Source organism: Olea europaea, unplaced genomic scaffold (assembly GCF_002742605.1).
Source record: "Olea europaea var. sylvestris unplaced genomic scaffold, O_europaea_v1 scaffold2176, whole genome shotgun sequence".
In the NCBI taxonomy this organism is placed as follows: Eukaryota; Viridiplantae; Streptophyta; class Magnoliopsida; order Lamiales; family Oleaceae; genus Olea; species Olea europaea.
The window spans coordinates 19,731-37,831 of record NW_019239759.1 but is presented as its reverse complement, the minus strand read 5'-3'; the positions used below and the strand labels follow the sequence as shown (position 1 = coordinate 37,831).

The 18,101-nt window shown below is 34.7% G+C and overlaps 2 protein-coding genes and 1 non-coding gene across 3 annotated transcripts in view; 2 read left to right on the top strand and 1 right to left on the bottom strand.

The window, feature by feature from the left end:
* The first annotated feature begins 5,722 nt into the window (after window positions 1–5,722).
* On the top strand, window positions 5,723–5,794 carry TRNAQ-UUG. Its single transcript has one exon. It is a non-coding gene; the product is annotated as a tRNA-Gln (tRNA).
* A 1,137-nt stretch (window positions 5,795–6,931) lies between these two features.
* LOC111380612 (probable protein S-acyltransferase 7) lies at window positions 6,932–15,153 on the top strand. The gene is made up of 5 exons (XM_023004226.1): window positions 6,932–7,333; window positions 8,197–8,379; window positions 11,353–11,640; window positions 13,357–13,590; window positions 14,372–15,153. The coding sequence occupies exons 1-5, from the start codon at window positions 7,244–7,246 to the stop codon at window positions 14,867–14,869; spliced, it is 1,293 nt and encodes a 430-aa protein (XP_022859994.1). The 5' UTR covers window positions 6,932–7,243; the 3' UTR covers window positions 14,870–15,153.
* Window positions 15,154–16,314: 1,161 nt separating this feature from the next.
* LOC111380613 (mitochondrial import inner membrane translocase subunit TIM8-like) overlaps window positions 16,315–18,101 on the bottom strand; it is a 2,399-nt gene continuing 612 nt past the window's right edge. The window contains exon 2 of the mRNA XM_023004227.1: window positions 16,315–16,795. Within this exon, the coding sequence (XP_022859995.1) occupies window positions 16,607–16,795 (189 nt within the window). The 3' untranslated portion in view covers window positions 16,315–16,606. The remainder of the gene's footprint in view (window positions 16,796–18,101) is intronic.

Sequence of the window (18,101 nt, the reverse complement as noted above, 5' to 3'; positions counted from 1 at the left end):
GATAACAAGCCTTTTCATCAGCCTTGGGTAATAACATTTCTATGTTATGAGGCATGCAGTACCTCTTCCTTATCTCCCCCAACCTCTTTTGGGTCATATTTGAGGGTATCCTGGACGCACCCCACTTCTCCTCATAATCTACGGGCTCTTCAATCATAGCATAATGGTCAACCTCAGAGTTCCCCTACCAACTGTCATTCCCCAAACGACGCGACAGTGACTGCCCTTACCCGAAGTGGACTCCATATCAGAATATGATTGGAAAATGGACAAAGATTGCAAAACAAGTTATTCTCGCAAGAAATACCTACGCAATCGACTAAGAAAACTGAAGGATGCCGAAAAAAGGGAACGGAGCAAGGGTTCAACGCCGGAATATGATATTTTCAACAAACACAAAGAATTGCAAAGATAGAAATGTCAAAAAATGGAAGTCTCTTTCCTTTTATACAAGTCCAGGTCGAACACCAGCCATCAGATCAAGGCTCATCAAATATGGGCCCTTCATTGCAGACCGAATCCGAGGCGTAGAATTCAAAACAATGCCTCCAATTCAAATGTGCTCCCACGCACCTCTCCAAACGTGTCTCCTTCTAGAAGCCCCAGTTGTAGCCATTATTGCACATTCAATTCAGCAGTCGTAGTGCCTTGGAAGTCGAAACGGCTCGGTTGCCTTTTCTTGATAGCATGTACAAAACATCAAATCATTGGCACCAACATCAAATGCAATCATCTCTTCACAAGCCTCGACAGGTTCGATCCACTCACCGCCTTGGGTTTTTCGTCCGTTTCTTCATAGTTCAGCCACATCTTCGCAAGCCTCGGCAGGTTCGATCCACTTCACTGCCTCGACTTCTTCGTCTGTTTCTTCGCAGTTTAGCCACATCTTCACAAGCCTTGGCAGGTTTGATCCACTTCACTGCCGGGCTTCTTCGTCTGCTTCTTCACAGTTCAGCCACATCTTCGCAAGCCTCAACAGGTCAAACCACTTCACTGCCTCGGCTTCTTCGTCTGCTTCTTCGCAGTTCAGCCACATCTTCGCAAGCCTCGATAGGTTCGATCCACTCACCGCCTCGACTTCTTCGTCTGCTTCTTCGCAGTTCAGCCACATCTTCACAAGCCTCAGCAGGTTCGGTCCACTCACCGTCTCGGCTTCTTCGTCTGTTTCTTCGCAGTTCAGCCACATTTTCGCAAGCCTCGACAGGTTCGATCCACTCACCGCCTCGACTTCTTCGTCTGCTTCTTCGCAGTTCAGCCACATTTTCGCAAGCCTCGGGAGGTTCAAGACTTCTTCATCACCTTTTCCAATCACAGTAACACCACCACTTTCAACTCCAACCATGATATAAATATCTATACTTGGACTTGGGGGACTATTAGTTGAGGTGCAAAAAATTCTCTCAATTTTTACCCTCACGCGCTTCACCACAATAAAAGTCCACGCATTACATAAATAAACATACTTGGACTTGGGGATTATTGTTACGTATTGACACTTGGCCGACCTACTGGGCCCATGGCCCACTTCTTCCAACCCACGTGGCATCTTATTTGAGGCCCCATGCCTGACGTGGCTCAAGTGCTGACGTCGAAGCTAACATGCCGAGGGATCTTGTAGCCGAGGCCCAATCTTCTCCGAGGTCTTGAGGTTCTAAGTTGCACTCCTCCCTAGAGATCCAATCATACACAAGGATCTTTTCTGATTGATTGATGGGCCACCCATTATAGAGTGTAAGTATCTTGTCTTGTCAATGTAGTGGCAGAGCCGCCAATTAATAAATGTATAGCAGGCTAGGAAGTCAAATGTGATACCTATAATTTGACATGTAAACTTACGAAATAAGGTCACGTGTACTCCCAATCAAGGGTCACGATCTAAGTTGTAACACTATAAATACTCCCCCATGTATCTCTCACGAAGGTAATGCAAGATTCAACATAAGAACAAATACAACATTCTTTACATTTTACTTCTTGCAATATACATGAATTCATACTCGCATTCTACAAACATCGATCGATAATTATTGTACAATCGTTATGCAAACATCTCGCCGAACTCCGAACGTTCTCGTCCCGCGCATTTGAGTCACTCCCACGCCCCTTTTTGCTATTATTTCTAGACCATCAATGTGTTTTAGTGTGTTGGACCAAGTTTACGTGTACGCGGATAGGTCCGGTATCTGTTAACAATATATTATGGGGTCAACACATAACATATCCACAGCTTGGAACTGAATAAGCCAATTATGTAAGGAACATATTGGAACCCTTGTGTTGATTTTTCATGTGAATTTGATAAAAAAAATTGACCTGTAAAAAACGTTAATTTCATAAAAAAAATAAAAAATGAGTTGTTTTGAGTGCTAAAATAAGCGAAAATATTAATTAATTAAAAGAAAGAATGATGAAAATATATAAGGGGTACACATACAGCGGTGAAAGGTAAACCAAGAATGAAACAATACTGCCTGCACATTGAAGACAAAGAAATATATTTAAATTGCATAATATAATTTTGTACAAATTAAAATTATTAAGATTAACCATGCATTGCACGGCGTGCTGTCTATGATCATAAATATGTTATCTAGGGTATAATTAATTATTTATTCAATAATCTTACATGCATAAATGCTACCATTTGGGAGATAATAAAAAGGAGAAGATGATATTGTATTAATTGTACCTAAAATGCCAAATGCGATAGCCAAGTGACTCATTTTGAATTTCGACGGAACTTGAGAAAAACACACAAATCTACACACAGACTTGTATTCAAAGGAAGGACTAATTAATTAGCTTTTAAACACACATGACTAACAAAGTTGTGCTAATTCATTTATACAGGAGGTGGAACATTGAATTAGGTCAATTTCATGGAAGAAAAGGTGAAAGTATCATATGCAACTTGCGGTGGGATGGGACGGGCTGGGGCAAGGCAGGGCGTCGTGGGTTGGAGTGGAGTGTGGTGGGTTGTGGTAAGAGTGTAAAACCAATTTAATTGGTATTTCAAATGTTACACGTCAGAAAATGTGTAATGCGAGACAACTTTCAATCACGTTATCTTTGTATCAAAAAATCAATTGAATGGAGCCACATTGACGTTGATGTTCCTTGTTTGTTCGTCATATTAGCACGGCTTGTCTTGCCGGTTTTTATATGGAGGGGTAGAATGAAAGCCTCTTTATTAATTCTTGACTGTTGTTAAAAAAAACTCAAGATTGTTGATGTCTATGACAATCCAAAATGTTTTTTCTTCCCTAACGCTCCACTTAACCATATTTAGAGGGTTTCTACCATTCACACACTCCTTTTTCCCAAGCCCATTTAGTTCTGTTGCAGGTAAATAACCCAAAGTAGTGGGCCCCAACTGGCTCTTTCTGACGTGTCACCCACTCATCCACTTGGGCCTAAGGTTTCCAACTCATACTTAGGGTCCGTTTAATTGCAAGAATGGAATTTGGATAAAAAAAAAAATGAATTTCATGTAATTGAATTGTCTAGAAATTGTTTCACTGAAAATTGTCAATTAAATGTGTTTGATTGATATAATCTTTTATTTGAAAAATATTGAAAGTCGTTTGGCTTTGTTTTTAATGAAAATTATCGATTAAATGAATAAAATTTGTTACAATTGTAGACAGAATTTATTTCTATTGCCAAAAAAAAAAAAAAATATGGAACCTGGAAAAGCCAATTCCAACCAAAACCATGGGAATTGGTTTTCCACCAACCTTAGAGTTTAGGGGAGTGTTTAGCGCTTCCATGGTTAAACCCTAAATATAATCTTATTCAGCAAAGAACCAATCAGTTGTTGCCATGTCATCATCAATATATACACGGCATAATGGCCACTTGTGTGTGTTGGTGGTGCAATTTGTTGAACAAGTTTTTCATCTTAATCATAGAAATATCAGAGGGGATTCATGGTACAAAAATTTTATAAAAAGCAATTGAAGCATGCGTTGGACTTTGTTCATTTATTTAAAAGATTGAATTGTTATAAATGCATTTAAATTTTGTACATTGAGACTAGATTCCATTTTAGATAGAATGTTTTTGGGCCATTTTCAAACATTGGTGAAAACAAGACTTGAATTCGTGATTTTTTTGATCAACCATAATATCATAATTACCGTCTTATATAAAAAGTTAAAGGTATTAGAGAGTGGTCATATGTATTCGCCATCTCTTCAACACGTGAAGTACAATTTTCAATAAAATAAAACAAAATAGAAGTAATACAACAACTAACTCTAAATCATTATGACGTAATGCCCTTTTCAACTACTCATTCCGTCTTATTTATATAGGCTGGTTTTATTTTTCATACGAATTAAGAAATCTTATTTAATGTTATTGAAAAAGTAATTTATGCCAAAACTTTTCTAGTCTACCCTTATTTATATTTGTACAATTTAAAAAATAAGTGGAAAAAATTGGTTATAACTAGACAAATTAAATAAGAGTATATTAGTAAATTAACAAAGCAAGGCGTTCTTAATAAAGAAACGAGACTATATAATAAAGACAAAAAAAAAAAAAAGTAAGCCTACATAAATGGAACGAAGAAAGTACGAGATAATATGAAAAGCAGAATCTTAGAGCATTAAATAGTAATGAAAATATTTAAGTGGCTCAACTATATTGTTTATTTGAATTGTGTGCTTGGATTCTAGAGGAATTCTAGGCCTTGTTTGATCCCTATTATTTTCATAATACACTTTTTTTTTTATTTTTAACAACATATTTTTCAATAAAATAATATTATACGCAAATTGAAAATTTTCCTTATTTTTTAACTATATATTTTTCATCAATCTATTATTCCAAAATACGTTCTTAGAAAAAATGGGCCTAGACAAGCCACTAGTCTCTCATTCATTATGAAACTGTTTGATCTCAATTTTATTCCATATATAATACGTATAAAACGAATATAATAGGAGTCGAACTGTTCACACATTTATATATCCCCTATTTGATGGCCATTACTTAAAAAAAAAATGACGTTTTGGTATAGTAATTTTTTAGAGAATGAGTAATTGAAAAGTAAGAAAAAAATTTAAACTTATGTGCAAAATATTTTTTTTTTTTGAGTACGAGAATTAGCCTCGTTTGACCCTCATTTTGTAGAAATGAAAATTAGTGGAATTGTGTTTTTTTTTTTTTTTGAAAAATGAGTGGTTAAAAAGAAATATTTTTTTTATTTACGTGTAATCTTATTTTATAGAAGATTGTACGGTTAAAAATAAAAGAGAAAAAATGTAATGTAATAGAAATTAATGGAGGTCAAACGGGGTCTAAAGTGTAATGTTTTAAAGGGAGAAAAACAAGGGCATGGCCCCTTTGTCAACCAAATTGTACAGTTCTAGCGTGGATCATATCATTCAGTATACGTCTCAATCCTTTTACCACATATGTTTACAATACCTATTTAAAATAAAGGATCATGTTACACTTACAAATTTTTTTTACAAAATCTTTCATTTACTACTCACAATAGGAGGTGGGGGCTACGACCTGACATTTTTTAAATTCACGTGGGAGGCCACTTATTTGTGAGAGTAAGTAAATTACTTTATATACATTTGTTTGTGCATATATATTTATCGTAAAATAAAATAAGTACAATATTAGAGACTGACATAATTGTACAAATTTTGGGCCATAGTTAGTTTGTTTTATATATTAAATGTGGAAGTGTCATCTCAGCGATGGTTCTATGGTGTAGTGGTTAGCACTCTGGACTTTGAATCCAGCGACCTGGGTTCGACTCCCGGTAGGACCTTTTTAATTTTAGCTTACTATTTTGTGGTTCTTAAAACTAAATCATAGGTGCTTTCAATTAGTTAAAGGTCTAACACTATTGTTATAACCTAACAAAAAAAATTGGAAGAAGTGTGAGATATGCCCTACGAAAAAATGAATTGATGGACTATTGAGTACAATCCCGTAACTAGATAGACTATGGATTCACTAAAAGTTTTATATAACATTTGCGATGTTGCCATCAACATACGCTTGATTTTGACTATGAAAAACTCTAAGTTCAAGTCAAAGCTCATAAATTTTTTTGATGAATATATGAGGAATGATTTAGGAAAATACTTTTGGATTAATTAGGCCAGATAAATTAGAGGCTTTATAAACTAAAAAAAAAAATGTTAAATATATACATGTACATTTTACAATTTAAATAAAACATAGTTAAAAATAGTAAAGCATTAATCCATTAAAAACATTAAAAATAATTTTATTATTAACAATCCATTAAAAATAGATTGTTATGTTGATCAAATATATTAATTATCATAAATATTTCAAAATATATACATTTAAAATTTTAATATTTCAAAAATTTTATTATTAACAATCCATTAATAATAGATTGTTATGTTAATCAAATATATTAATTATCATAAATATTTCGAAATAATTTTGGAATATTCCTTCTAAACATTTGATATTTAGTTGTACATAGATAATTCATCTAAAAAAATATATTCAGAAAAATAATACCGCTCATAGATAAAATAAGTAAATGTTATATGTAAAATTTAAATCATGTCGAATGAGCTATGTATTAAATGTGTCAATTTATATTCTTATAATTTACCTAGAGCAAAGTAATTATAATTTATTGTAGAAAATTTTTTCAACTTTTTCTTTAAAATGACATTTTAGATATATCAACTTCATTTTAGAACGAACAAACATTGTTCAAAAAGTAGTCAAATATATACTTGATAATATGATATTGTCAAAAGAAATAATTCTAAAAATTACCATTTTGGTTGAATCTCTTTTACCTTGGCATAAATTGTCAAGATTTTATGTATAAAGAGTTCTAATGTGTACAAAATCTTGAATAATACTTGTAGATAATAGAATTATATAAGAATTTATGTAAGATCTCAAGAATAAAATGTCAAAGTTTGTGTAAATGTTATTGTAACTGTAAGGACGGTAAGGTTCAATTCCAATTACCTCTTCCACTTCGTCGGCACCACCACTTACCTCTGTCGTCTCGTCGGTGGGGTTTATTGTTAATTCTGGTGCAGTCCATCCGCGTGTTCCGCATAAAACTGGTCAAAGTCAACTCTACAGCACAACATACTCAAAACAGCCGCCTTCTTATAGTATTTTTTAATACTCTATTACTTTTTTTCTTTCTATCATCACATTTCAATTTTATAGGCAGGGAATCAAATTGAAAGAAGCAATTTTAGAGAGAGAAATGAATGGGGTGACGGTGCCGGAGAGTGACGAGTATAATGGTGCGGCGCCGGCGATGCTGCGGACTTACCAAACCTGGAAAGGCAGTAATGTAATTTTTATCACTCTTTTTCCCCCTTTTTTATGCTGCTCTCCTGTTTACATTTTAAAGAAAATTGAATGGGTTCCTATTATTTGGTTAAAAATATCAATTTTTTAGGATCAGTAATTCCTCTAGTTGCAGCGAAAAGAAGGTTTTACGATCGGGCTCTTAGATGTATCTTTATATTTTAAGTAAATTTCAAATTTATTATTAATGCTTCTCGACATAGCTAAGATTTTGAATCTTTATCGGATCCTTAAAATCGGCATAAAACATAGCAGAATTGAAGCTTTATAGCTGAGATTCAATTGATATGTATGTATAAAGATTCATTTTTTTCACAGAAAGTTATGTTTCCATTTTTAAAAACTTGAATGATGGAAAGAGATCTAATGATGAAGTTATCGTATTAATTTGTTCTACAAAAACAAAACAAAATTTGCATAAAGGAAAGTTTGCTTATTCTTTGTTAGTGGTGGTTCTGAAAATTTTACTACTTAAACTTGAAGTAAACATGATCATTTTGTAGAACTGCACTTTAGACAAAAATAAGCTCCTGTATGGATTAGAAAAATATATAAAAAATTGGGGGTACTATTTATTAAATTCGAAAGGAAAAGAGAAAAGAAATGGAATTTTGAAGTTAGGTATTATTTGTGCGTAGATCTTGCTTTAGGATGGCATTAGCTGAAATCCTACTTATGCATGAACATTTTGGGGAATGAATTTTTCTGCTTACCTACCGCAGGCTCTCCTAATTATGTTAATGTATTGGCCAAATTGCGTTTCTGCGCTCTTTCTAATGTTTGGGCTGTACGGTATAGTTCCGTTTTCTGTGTTTTTCCTATAATATTCATATTTTCATCGTGCAGATATTTTGTCTCGGGGGAAGGTTGATTTTTGGGCCAGATGTAAGATCAGTCTTTCTAACAATAGTTCTGATAGTTGCTCCTATCTCTGTTTTTTGCGTCTTTGTTGCAAGAAAACTGATGGATGATTTTACTGGCAATTGGGGAATTTTAATTATGGTTGTAGCCGTCATTTTCACGCTATATGTAAGTCCTCCAGTTTTCAGTTTAGATAATTTTATATTTGATTTGATTGTTTAAGGGCTTAACTGAAATCTCACAATTGTCACGTCTCCAAAATTTGTAGTAGTTAATTTCTTAGTTCTTTTGAATCAACAATGTAAAGCTCTGTAGAACTATGTGATGTTTGACTTGCTACTTTGAGATGAAGATACGATTTATTTCCTGTCATCTAATTTCTATTTTCTTTCAGTTTTATTAACAAATGGGCATTTCTAACTAGACCAAGTAAGCTACTAGTTAATTTTTTCAAGATATTTATTGACGTCGATATACGTTGACTCTGAGAGCATTGATGGAGATCATATTACGTGGCATAGTCTTTCTTTTTGCTTATTTCTGTGGATATAGTTCTGAATTGTTATTCTGACAGTTTAGCAGACATCAGTTGTGGCTATGTTCTATCTGATTTCTTTTCACTGGATAAATCTCCTTACTTTCCTTGGTCTATTGTCTGAATCCACTTCGCCATAATTCCTTCGGAGTTTTTTGAATTTTCTTTCCTTTAGCTAAAAAAGTTAATAAAAATTACAAGTCAAAGTTAAAAATTAATTTTAATTACACATTAATGGGATCCACAGTCTTCATCAACTTTTCAACCTCACATATTTTCAACTTCTATCAAAATCTACTAAAGATCAATTTTTTAGCAAAATCAAACAGGATTAATCAGCTGTCTTTGGTTACCAATAAGTTAGGTTGGAATATGTAGGGACACCCATGTTGGTCCATGTTCTCCTGTAAGATCCATTTCTACATGTTATTGCTGTGTTAATACTGAACCAAAATAAAAATAAAAATAAAAATAAAAAATACTGTTTCTATTTATAGCTAGTAGCTACCTTCAGTTGAACAACGACGATTTCTGTGCCTTAAAGAAGAGGCTGGCGGAAAGTGGTAAAACTTCGACAAAAATTCTTAGAACTCACCATTTAGCACTGTCATGTTTAGGTAAAGCTGTTCTAAAACGAACTGGGGTTGTCAGGAGCTTCGTATGTGACTGCAGATATTGGAGTAATTTTGGGTGACTTTTGGCCATTTTTCAAGGATAAAAAAGATTGTGGTGACACAGTTGTGCTATTCTTGTATAGGGGAAAAAGTATTGGATAAGTACGGGTTTGGATTTAAGATTATAATGGCCTTCAGATCTGGAGAATTCATGTTAAGAGTTCCACTGAACTAGGCCTACATGTATACTGTAGCATATCAAAATACAAGTCATGATGTTTCGTGTGTCCTTGAATGGTTATTCGTCAGATAGTGAAAAGTGTGATCCATCCATTTTGATTCATGGTTTTGATGGAAGTGGCCCTCTCTCTTTTTCCTCTGAAAAATTGTCCGTAGCTTTTGTTCCTGTTCCCAGAAAATGGACAGATTGTCCAGTCCAACCTTGTTTCAATGCTTACAAAATTAATGATGAAGAATTAATAAAAATTGTTGAGAAATTCAATTGGGCTATATATATATATATATATATATATATATACACACACACACACACACACACACACACACACACACACACACACACACACACACACACACACACACATACATACTGCTATTATGCTATATAACCATCAGATATCTTGCTCTTGAGATGCCAGGTTTCCGTTGTCCACAATATAGAACGAGAATGTGAATTGTTGTCTCTGAACATGGCTTGACAATTCTGAAAATTTGCTAGCAATGTCATGTAAAGTATGACCTCCTGTAAAAAGTTCAAACTTGCCCTTGTTTATGCCATTGAATGAGTAATGAATACTCTAGTTTCACCTTGATATGAGTAATTTGAGAAAATGTTAAAAGTACATTAATTTTTCTTGCATTTCCATCTTGCATATAGATATATGAACTAAAGTGAAAATTGTGGGCCTTATTGTCGTAATTTCTTGAAGTGGGTTGATTCTTGATAAGGGGGGGCCATGTTTTTTAATTACTGTACTGTTTAAAAAAGGTAGTTTAGAAATGTTCGATTTGAAAATGAGTGCACTTGGGAAAATAGGCTTATTTTGGGACATCTCAAAAAGGATATGCATTCAGTTTGAGATAAATGAAGTAGCTACTATAGTAATATTCTGGCTTTGAACTATGATGCACGAACCAATTACTGTGGTTATCTTGCTTGAAGAAAACAGGGAAGTGCACAAGTGTCCAATGAGGCTGGTCACCACTGACTTGGTTTCATACATGCATATCCTTGTAAGTGACCCTGCAGATTGAATAACTACCTTAGGATTTGAAAACTACAGATAAGAAAGTTCATGACAGATGAAGTTTTATGGTCTTCACTTCACATGCCACCTTGAATGCTTGACTTATTAGATCTACGCCTAGACCTCTTTTGCTGCTACAATCAACGTCATAATTGCTCGGGTGTGTACCTTGGTTGTTTCTTCCAGATGGTGTGATCCATGGTGCATGTTCTTATTTCTTGGTTTTTGGGGGAAAAAAGGTCAAATTGTAACAAGAAAAGAAGAAGTAATTGGCATTTTAGGATTCAAGTTTGACCTTCTTAGATGAAGAGATGCTCTGCCACTGCACTGGGACGGATCCAAATCGTTAACAAAAGGCTCTGCACTTATCTAAGCAATAGCTTTCAACTGCCCCATGCAAATCTGGATGATCTTCCTGTGGTCACTGAGAGAAAAAGCAAGAACCATTTAGAGAGTCACCGTAGCATAGTGATAGACTGATAGTTTCAGGCGTCAACATTTAAACATCAAAATTGAGAATCCTGACTATTGCAGGTCTCCCTCTTTTTAACCTTTTAACATGGCTAACACCTTCTAACTCGTTATCTAGATGGCAAAGAACTAGTCAAATAACTCTACATTATTAAGTGCATCCTGATATGCAAGAATTAATTTTTGATTATTATCTGCATCCTTTTTATTATAGGATACCAATCAAACTTCATTCCATGTATCTGTTTTACAGGCGTTAGTTCTTCTCCTCCTAACTTCTGGGAGAGATCCTGGTATTATTCCTCGCAATGCTCATCCTCCAGAACCGGAAAGTAATGGTCACCCGGAACATGGGCCTGGTCAAACACAACATTTGCCTCGCATAAAAGATGTAATCGTTAATGGAGTTACTGTGAAGGTCAAATATTGTGATACGTGTATGCTATATAGGCCTCCACGCTGCTCTCACTGTTCAATTTGCAATAACTGTGTGGAACGATTTGACCATCACTGCCCCTGGGTTGGACAATGTATTGGATTGGTAAGTTTTCTTTTTATGATTTTATCACTTGTTATACGCATCAAACTAATCCTGAATAAAAATGTTTTACCTATTTCCTCTTGGACATCGACAGCTATCCATTCTATCTATTCTTTCAAGTTGTGATAATTATTTTGGTCCGGTTGGATGATTGATTTTCTCATTCACACGTGTCATAAAGAAAGAAGGTTGTTTTTTCTGTTTTTGTTCACTGTTGCTTAGCAACAATTGGATGTAAAGGGATTTGTAAATTTCTGATACAGTTTTGGTTAAACCTGGTTTGTTTGTTGCTTGTGCCCTTACATAAGGGCATGCAGACTGTTCTGGTTGTAGTACAGCCATTAATTAAAGAAGGTCCGTGTTGCATAGAAAATTATCTGTCCTCCCATGTACTGGTCTCCTAGCTTCCTCTGTCCCTCCCTATGTTCCTTCCTCTGTTTGTTTGTTTCCCCATCCACTTAGACCTTCATCCTAGCTCAGTCCTCACCACCAGCCTCCCAATTCCCAAACCCTGCCTTATATGAAATCACCAGTCACAACCATCAGATACCTACCGCTATCACCACCACTTCTCCCTCATCTAATCTCAATCTCCAAAAGTATCAAAATCAAAGGAAAGAAACATGAAGATTGTCAACACTGTCAATTTTCAGCAAAAATGAAGCCTTTTGTTTCATCTGTCTTTAATAGATAAATGTGCTCTGTGCAAACTCACAAGCTCGATATGGATGCCAAGTTAATCAGTGCCTGTTGTGTGATGACTGTTGTTGATGATGGCTTTTAAGTTATGGTTGTGGTCACAAAGGGAACCTGTGGTGATGGCTATCTAATGATGTTCCTTTGTGGACTTCCTAGTCCCCTCCTTCCTCTAGTTGTTTACATGACTCACTATCCTTTTTGGTTTTCATCCAACTTAGTCCATGATTATCTTTTTGGGAGTTCTAACAATGTTTTTAAACTTCATTAAAAAATATCCCTAGAAATTTCTATTGTATTTTTAACACGTTCAATTTCTTTATCCCTCCCCGTTGCCATTGTTATTGAACCATGAACATGGAAGAGACTTACTCTGAAAATCTAGTGGGTTAGATTTAGCAAGTGAAAATGTAAATACCAGCAAGTTTGGTACCTTTGTTGGTACTTCAAGAATATGTCTCAATTGTGAGATTTGATGAAATATTTACACCTGTTACAGTTCAGTCTTGATTTTTCTTTCACTTCAGATGTAGCGACTTTTATGTGTATACTTCTTCACTGTGGATAGCTTTGGAAGTCAAGACAGCTAATATTAACATATCTGTTAACTATGAAGAGTTGGGAGCATTTGAAAGGCGCCAATTCAGAAAGTAGTGGCAGTACTCGAATTAATTTAACAGAAATCACTGATTTATTAATGAGAATAACCAATGTATTTTGGCTCTTGCAATGAAGAAATCCTAATTATTCACATGTTAACGGTTTTCTGCTATCATGATAATAAGATTCCCATAAGAATGATCTACTATTCTAATTATATGACTTCTTAAGCCTCGTGTACTTATCCGATTTTAAAGAAATTTATTACTTTTGTTTGGAAGAATCATCTTTGTGATTATTGCCGGTCTTCCTTTCTCTTCCATCTAATAGAATTTCTCTTTCAATAAGACTACGTTATGTGAAAGCTAAAAGCTCGTTGAATTAAGTTGCTGATCTCTTTTTCTCGTATTCTCGATGCAGAGAAACTATCGGTTCTTCTTCATGTTTGTCTTCTCAACAACTCTTCTTTGCTTTTACGTTCATGCCTTTTGCTGGGTGTATATAAGAAGGATAATGGATAATGAACACACCTCAATATGGAAAGCAATGGCCAAGACCCCTGCCTCCATTGTACTAGTTATTTATACATTTTTAGCAGTCTGGTTTGTTGGTGGCCTTTCAATTTTCCATCTCTACCTCATCAGTACAAACCAGGTAATGCACTGATTCTTTTGTACTGTAAATTGGTTTTGTTCTTGACATCCGTCACTTTAAAGTTAAAGGGGTGAATTACCCAAATAGTCACTGATTTTTGTAAAAGGTTTCCATGGGGTCACTGAACTTTAAAAATCATATAATTCATCACTAAACTTTACAAAAAAATTTCATGAGGTCACTGAACTTTAAAAATCACCTAGTTCATCACTAAACTTTGCAAAAGATTTTTTAAACCTGATGAATGGGGTGATTTTTAAAGTTCAATGACCCTGTAAATTTTTTTTGCAAAGTTCAGTGATGAATTTGGTGACTTTTAAAATTCAGTGACCCCATGGAAACGTTTTGCAAAGTTCAATAACCATTTGGGTAATTCACTCAAAGTTAAAGCACGGGTACCTCGATGGAACATTTGGTATGTAGTGACCCTGTGAAAACCTGATGAATGGGGTGATTTTTAAAGTTCAATGATCCCGTAGAAATTTTTTGTAAAGTTCAGTGATGAATTGAATGATTTTAAAAGTTCAGTGATCCCGTAAAATTTTTTTGCAAAGTTTAATGACCATTTGGGTAATTCACTCAAAGTTAAAGCGTGGGTACCTCGATGGCACATTTGGTATGCTGGATTGTCCATTAAGCAATAAAAAGAAAATATCTTGTTCTTTGTCCTGCATAGTGCTGTCAGTTTTGTGTAATAAAGATGTCCTGATTTTTCCTTGTGGTTTCCAAGTTGCATGATCTAAAACCTTTTGTAACATATGGTATTTTATTTGCTCTGCAGTCGACGTATGAGAATTTTAGATATCGGTATGACAGACGGGATAACCCGTATAATAAAGGAGTGGTTCAAAACTTTATGGAGATATTCTGCAGCAGTATGCCTGCATCCAAGAACAAATTCAGAGCAAAGGTGATGAAAGAACCTGCCTTACAACCTTCAGTAGTCAACAGTTTTGCTGTTCAAAACTTGAGAAGCCACTTAAAAATGGAAAAAATCGAAGACGACAGAGAAATCGGAAGGAAGCCAGGGTGGAATGAGGCGTTAGCTAGTGAAAGTGAATATCAAAGACATTATAGACCCAAGGACAGTGAAGATAAAGATGCTGAGCTTGATGTAGCATCCTCAGAGCTAAGCAGAGTTACTCGTTCTGAGACAATAGATGGACGAAGGCGATCTAGTTGGGGAAGGAGAAGTGGGAGCTGGGATATCTCGCCCGAAGTATTTCCTATGGCATCGGGAGCTGGAGACTCCAATCGGATAACTCTTGCCAATAGCTAGAACTTGACAAAAAACTGGCAATAGCATGTTAATGTTGCTGTAAATTGAACTGGAGAAAATGACACAAAGGTAAAGAGACCAGAGAATGATAATAGTGAGGTGCTTGCAATTGTTTCCATTGGAACATGCTGTTCCCAACGGTATTGAAGTGTGCTAATGTGCATATAATGTATTCATTTCTTAAGAGAATCCAGTTGCTTTGTAATTCGCCAAATGTACGTGTGCCTACACACATATACCTAATTTTTAATGTGACAATCTCTCTTATCACAGAGTTTTGAGAACCCATCTAGCCCTCTAGGTTGGACGAAAAAATTCAGGAACCAGTTGCATGATCATAGCCCAGAACCACAAGTTAAAAATCAGATGAAAATCGACCAACCAGACCATTCAATCAAGAACCGGTTAATCTGACCTTGACCTGGTTCTTCAGTTATCATTTTTCATTCAATTTTATTACACAAACAGAGTCAATGACATGATTTAAAAAATCAGGGCACGTGTCAAAAATTCATTGGACAATTTAAAAAAAATAAAAATAAAATTGAGATCAGATTTTATAACATTTGTCGAAATTGATGTCCGTGCTAAGCTTTACTGCATTTACATTCATTGCGCATTTCTCGTGGTGTTTGGATATATGATGAAAATTGAGTAAATGGTTTGTTTTAAATTAATTTATATAATTTTTATTCATGTTTTATATTTCATTTGAAATTAGGAATCCTTAATTACTTTTTAGTTAGTGTTTCTTTAATAAAAATCGGAATTTAATTCGGATTAGGGCATTTTAATTTTCGTCAGTATCCAAATTTTAGTCATTAATCAAATTTTAATTGCTATAATTATCTTGTTTTAAATAAGAGTGATAAGCCTTAACGGTGCTTGTTTGGTAGGAATTTTGATTATTTATTTTTTGACAGTTAGAGATAAAATGAATCTTATTTGTGAGAAAATAATTCAAAAATAACGACTGAAATAGTGAAATAACAGTCAAAAAATTGATTTTAATTAGCTTAAAATCTATACCAAACAAGCACTCAGTAGCTTTTGATTAGAAAAAAAAAAAACTAGTGAGATTTTCTTCCAATGTTTCAACTTATCGAAAAAATCAAGATCAAGAATTATGTATTCTTTGCAAGAATCAACGTTTTTTTAGGTCATTTTTTATGTTTTGTCATTTATTTATCGAATCAAGCTGCATCAATATGTTCCACGTACACCAACTAAACTACAAAATGCAAATAATTTCTTTGCAATACATTTAGGACCCATTCAGTATGATTTTTACTTTTATTTCCTGTAGAAGCTACCTTAATTTTTATTTGAAAACTAATTTTTTTTTTAAAAAAAAAATTCCTACCCCCAAAGTACTTTTAGAAGAAGTCACATTGAATCAATTTCTTCTAAAAGCTCTTCTAACTAGAAGAACTACTTTCATAAAATTAAACTAACGAGTCCAACAGTAGCTTTTGGAACTTAAAAGTTCCTTTTAACTTCTCAAAAATCATAACAAACAAGGCCTTAGTAAGGCGACGAAGGTAAAAGCTTGTAAGATGCAGCCCTTTCGGTTGAAAAGAAAATTATCAATTAGTAACAATACTAGCAGAAATATCACCAACATCTCACTAATGACGAATTGAGTAGCACCGAAACGAAAATTTGAAAAGATTACTAACAATGCACTTTTGGGATCAAGGATAACTCTCCCACTTCTGATGAGACGGTGGTCCAACTTCACTGCATGTTCTGGAAGCGTTTCATAATGATGAGACTCATATCCATGTAACGTTGAGCACAGTTGGTGAGACAAGACGACTCACTAGAACTGAACTTGCTCCCAGGAGTGCCTGTGATGCATTTGTCCCAGCACACAGTTGTAAGCTTTGCGATCATTTCATTAACCATAGCCTTTTCCCTTTCTTGCTGTTAAGATTCAGATATTATTGTCAAATGGTAGTAAGACAGGCTCCTACATGCCAAAGCTTTGACGAATCAACAAATAAGAAGTTTATTTAGATACTAAAAGTGATTATTGGACAGAAATGTTCTGAATGGTTCAAATGAAGATTAGGCATGGCAATAACTACAATGCCACGAGAAAAACCAATGGACAAGAATACTGCTTCATTGAATAAAAAGACCTTAAATTCCCGCCCGCCCCCACAGAATCTGAATTTTTGACCCCCGTGGTTTGACAAAGCTATGCACAACATAAAACAGTAATCTACCAGATGTCCAATGTCCACATACCATGCTACCTTATAGATATAAAATCAATGAAACCGTAATTATCTTAATATGCAGCAGCCTTCGGATTCTATGTTATTCATTTTATGAGTTTCCATTCTTGACATTAACAGTTGAATCCAGTATTAATTCTTAAATGCCAACAGAGGAACGGCTTCTAGTACCAAACCAATAATGGCATGAATAAGCCAAAGTCACAACTTCAGAAAATTAACTCAATATTTGAGATGACTGCATGTTGCAGCTGCCAATTACATTTTTGATAATCAACTTCCAGATATGCTTGATCAGTAAATTAAAGGTCTTTTCATATGCGCTTCTCATGTGGTCACATCTCCCAGTCGTGGAATTACTTAGGTTTATGTTGATTAAAAACAAAGGAAAAGCCACAGATTACTAAATCTAGCTATTCAATAATCAATAGATACTGGTTTCTATGTCTCGAGTCTCAGTACTTAATCCTTTCCAAATCAGTTCCATGATTTGTGGCCTTCAATACAAGTGTTTTTGGATGGTTAAGAATGCCTTTTTTCAAAGGCAGAAAAGGTCTAAGTCATCGAGTTAACTTCTTCCATGTTCAAATGTCTACCTCTCCACCATCTCCATAATTCAATTTTCATATTTGGAAGAAATGCTCTTCTCCAAAGCAGAAACTAATTTCAGACATTAGGGCAGCTTAAAAGAATTTTAACCCTCAATTTTTCCCAAATTTTATACCTCATTGAAGTGGCCAATAGGTAAACCCGTCGTGAACATTTGGATATGTATTCCTGAAGCTTTAATCGAATGCAGCATACAAAAATATTCAAGGCCGAAGAAGACACTATTAATGTCTCCCCATCACCAAACCACATACGAATATTGCATTTCAAGGCTTCCAATGGGTGCTTAAAGTTAAAGTATAGATACAAGCTTGAAAAAATTTTAAGATTCAAGTTCATTCGGAAATTTCAGCATTCATTAGACATATGTGAGATGTCCA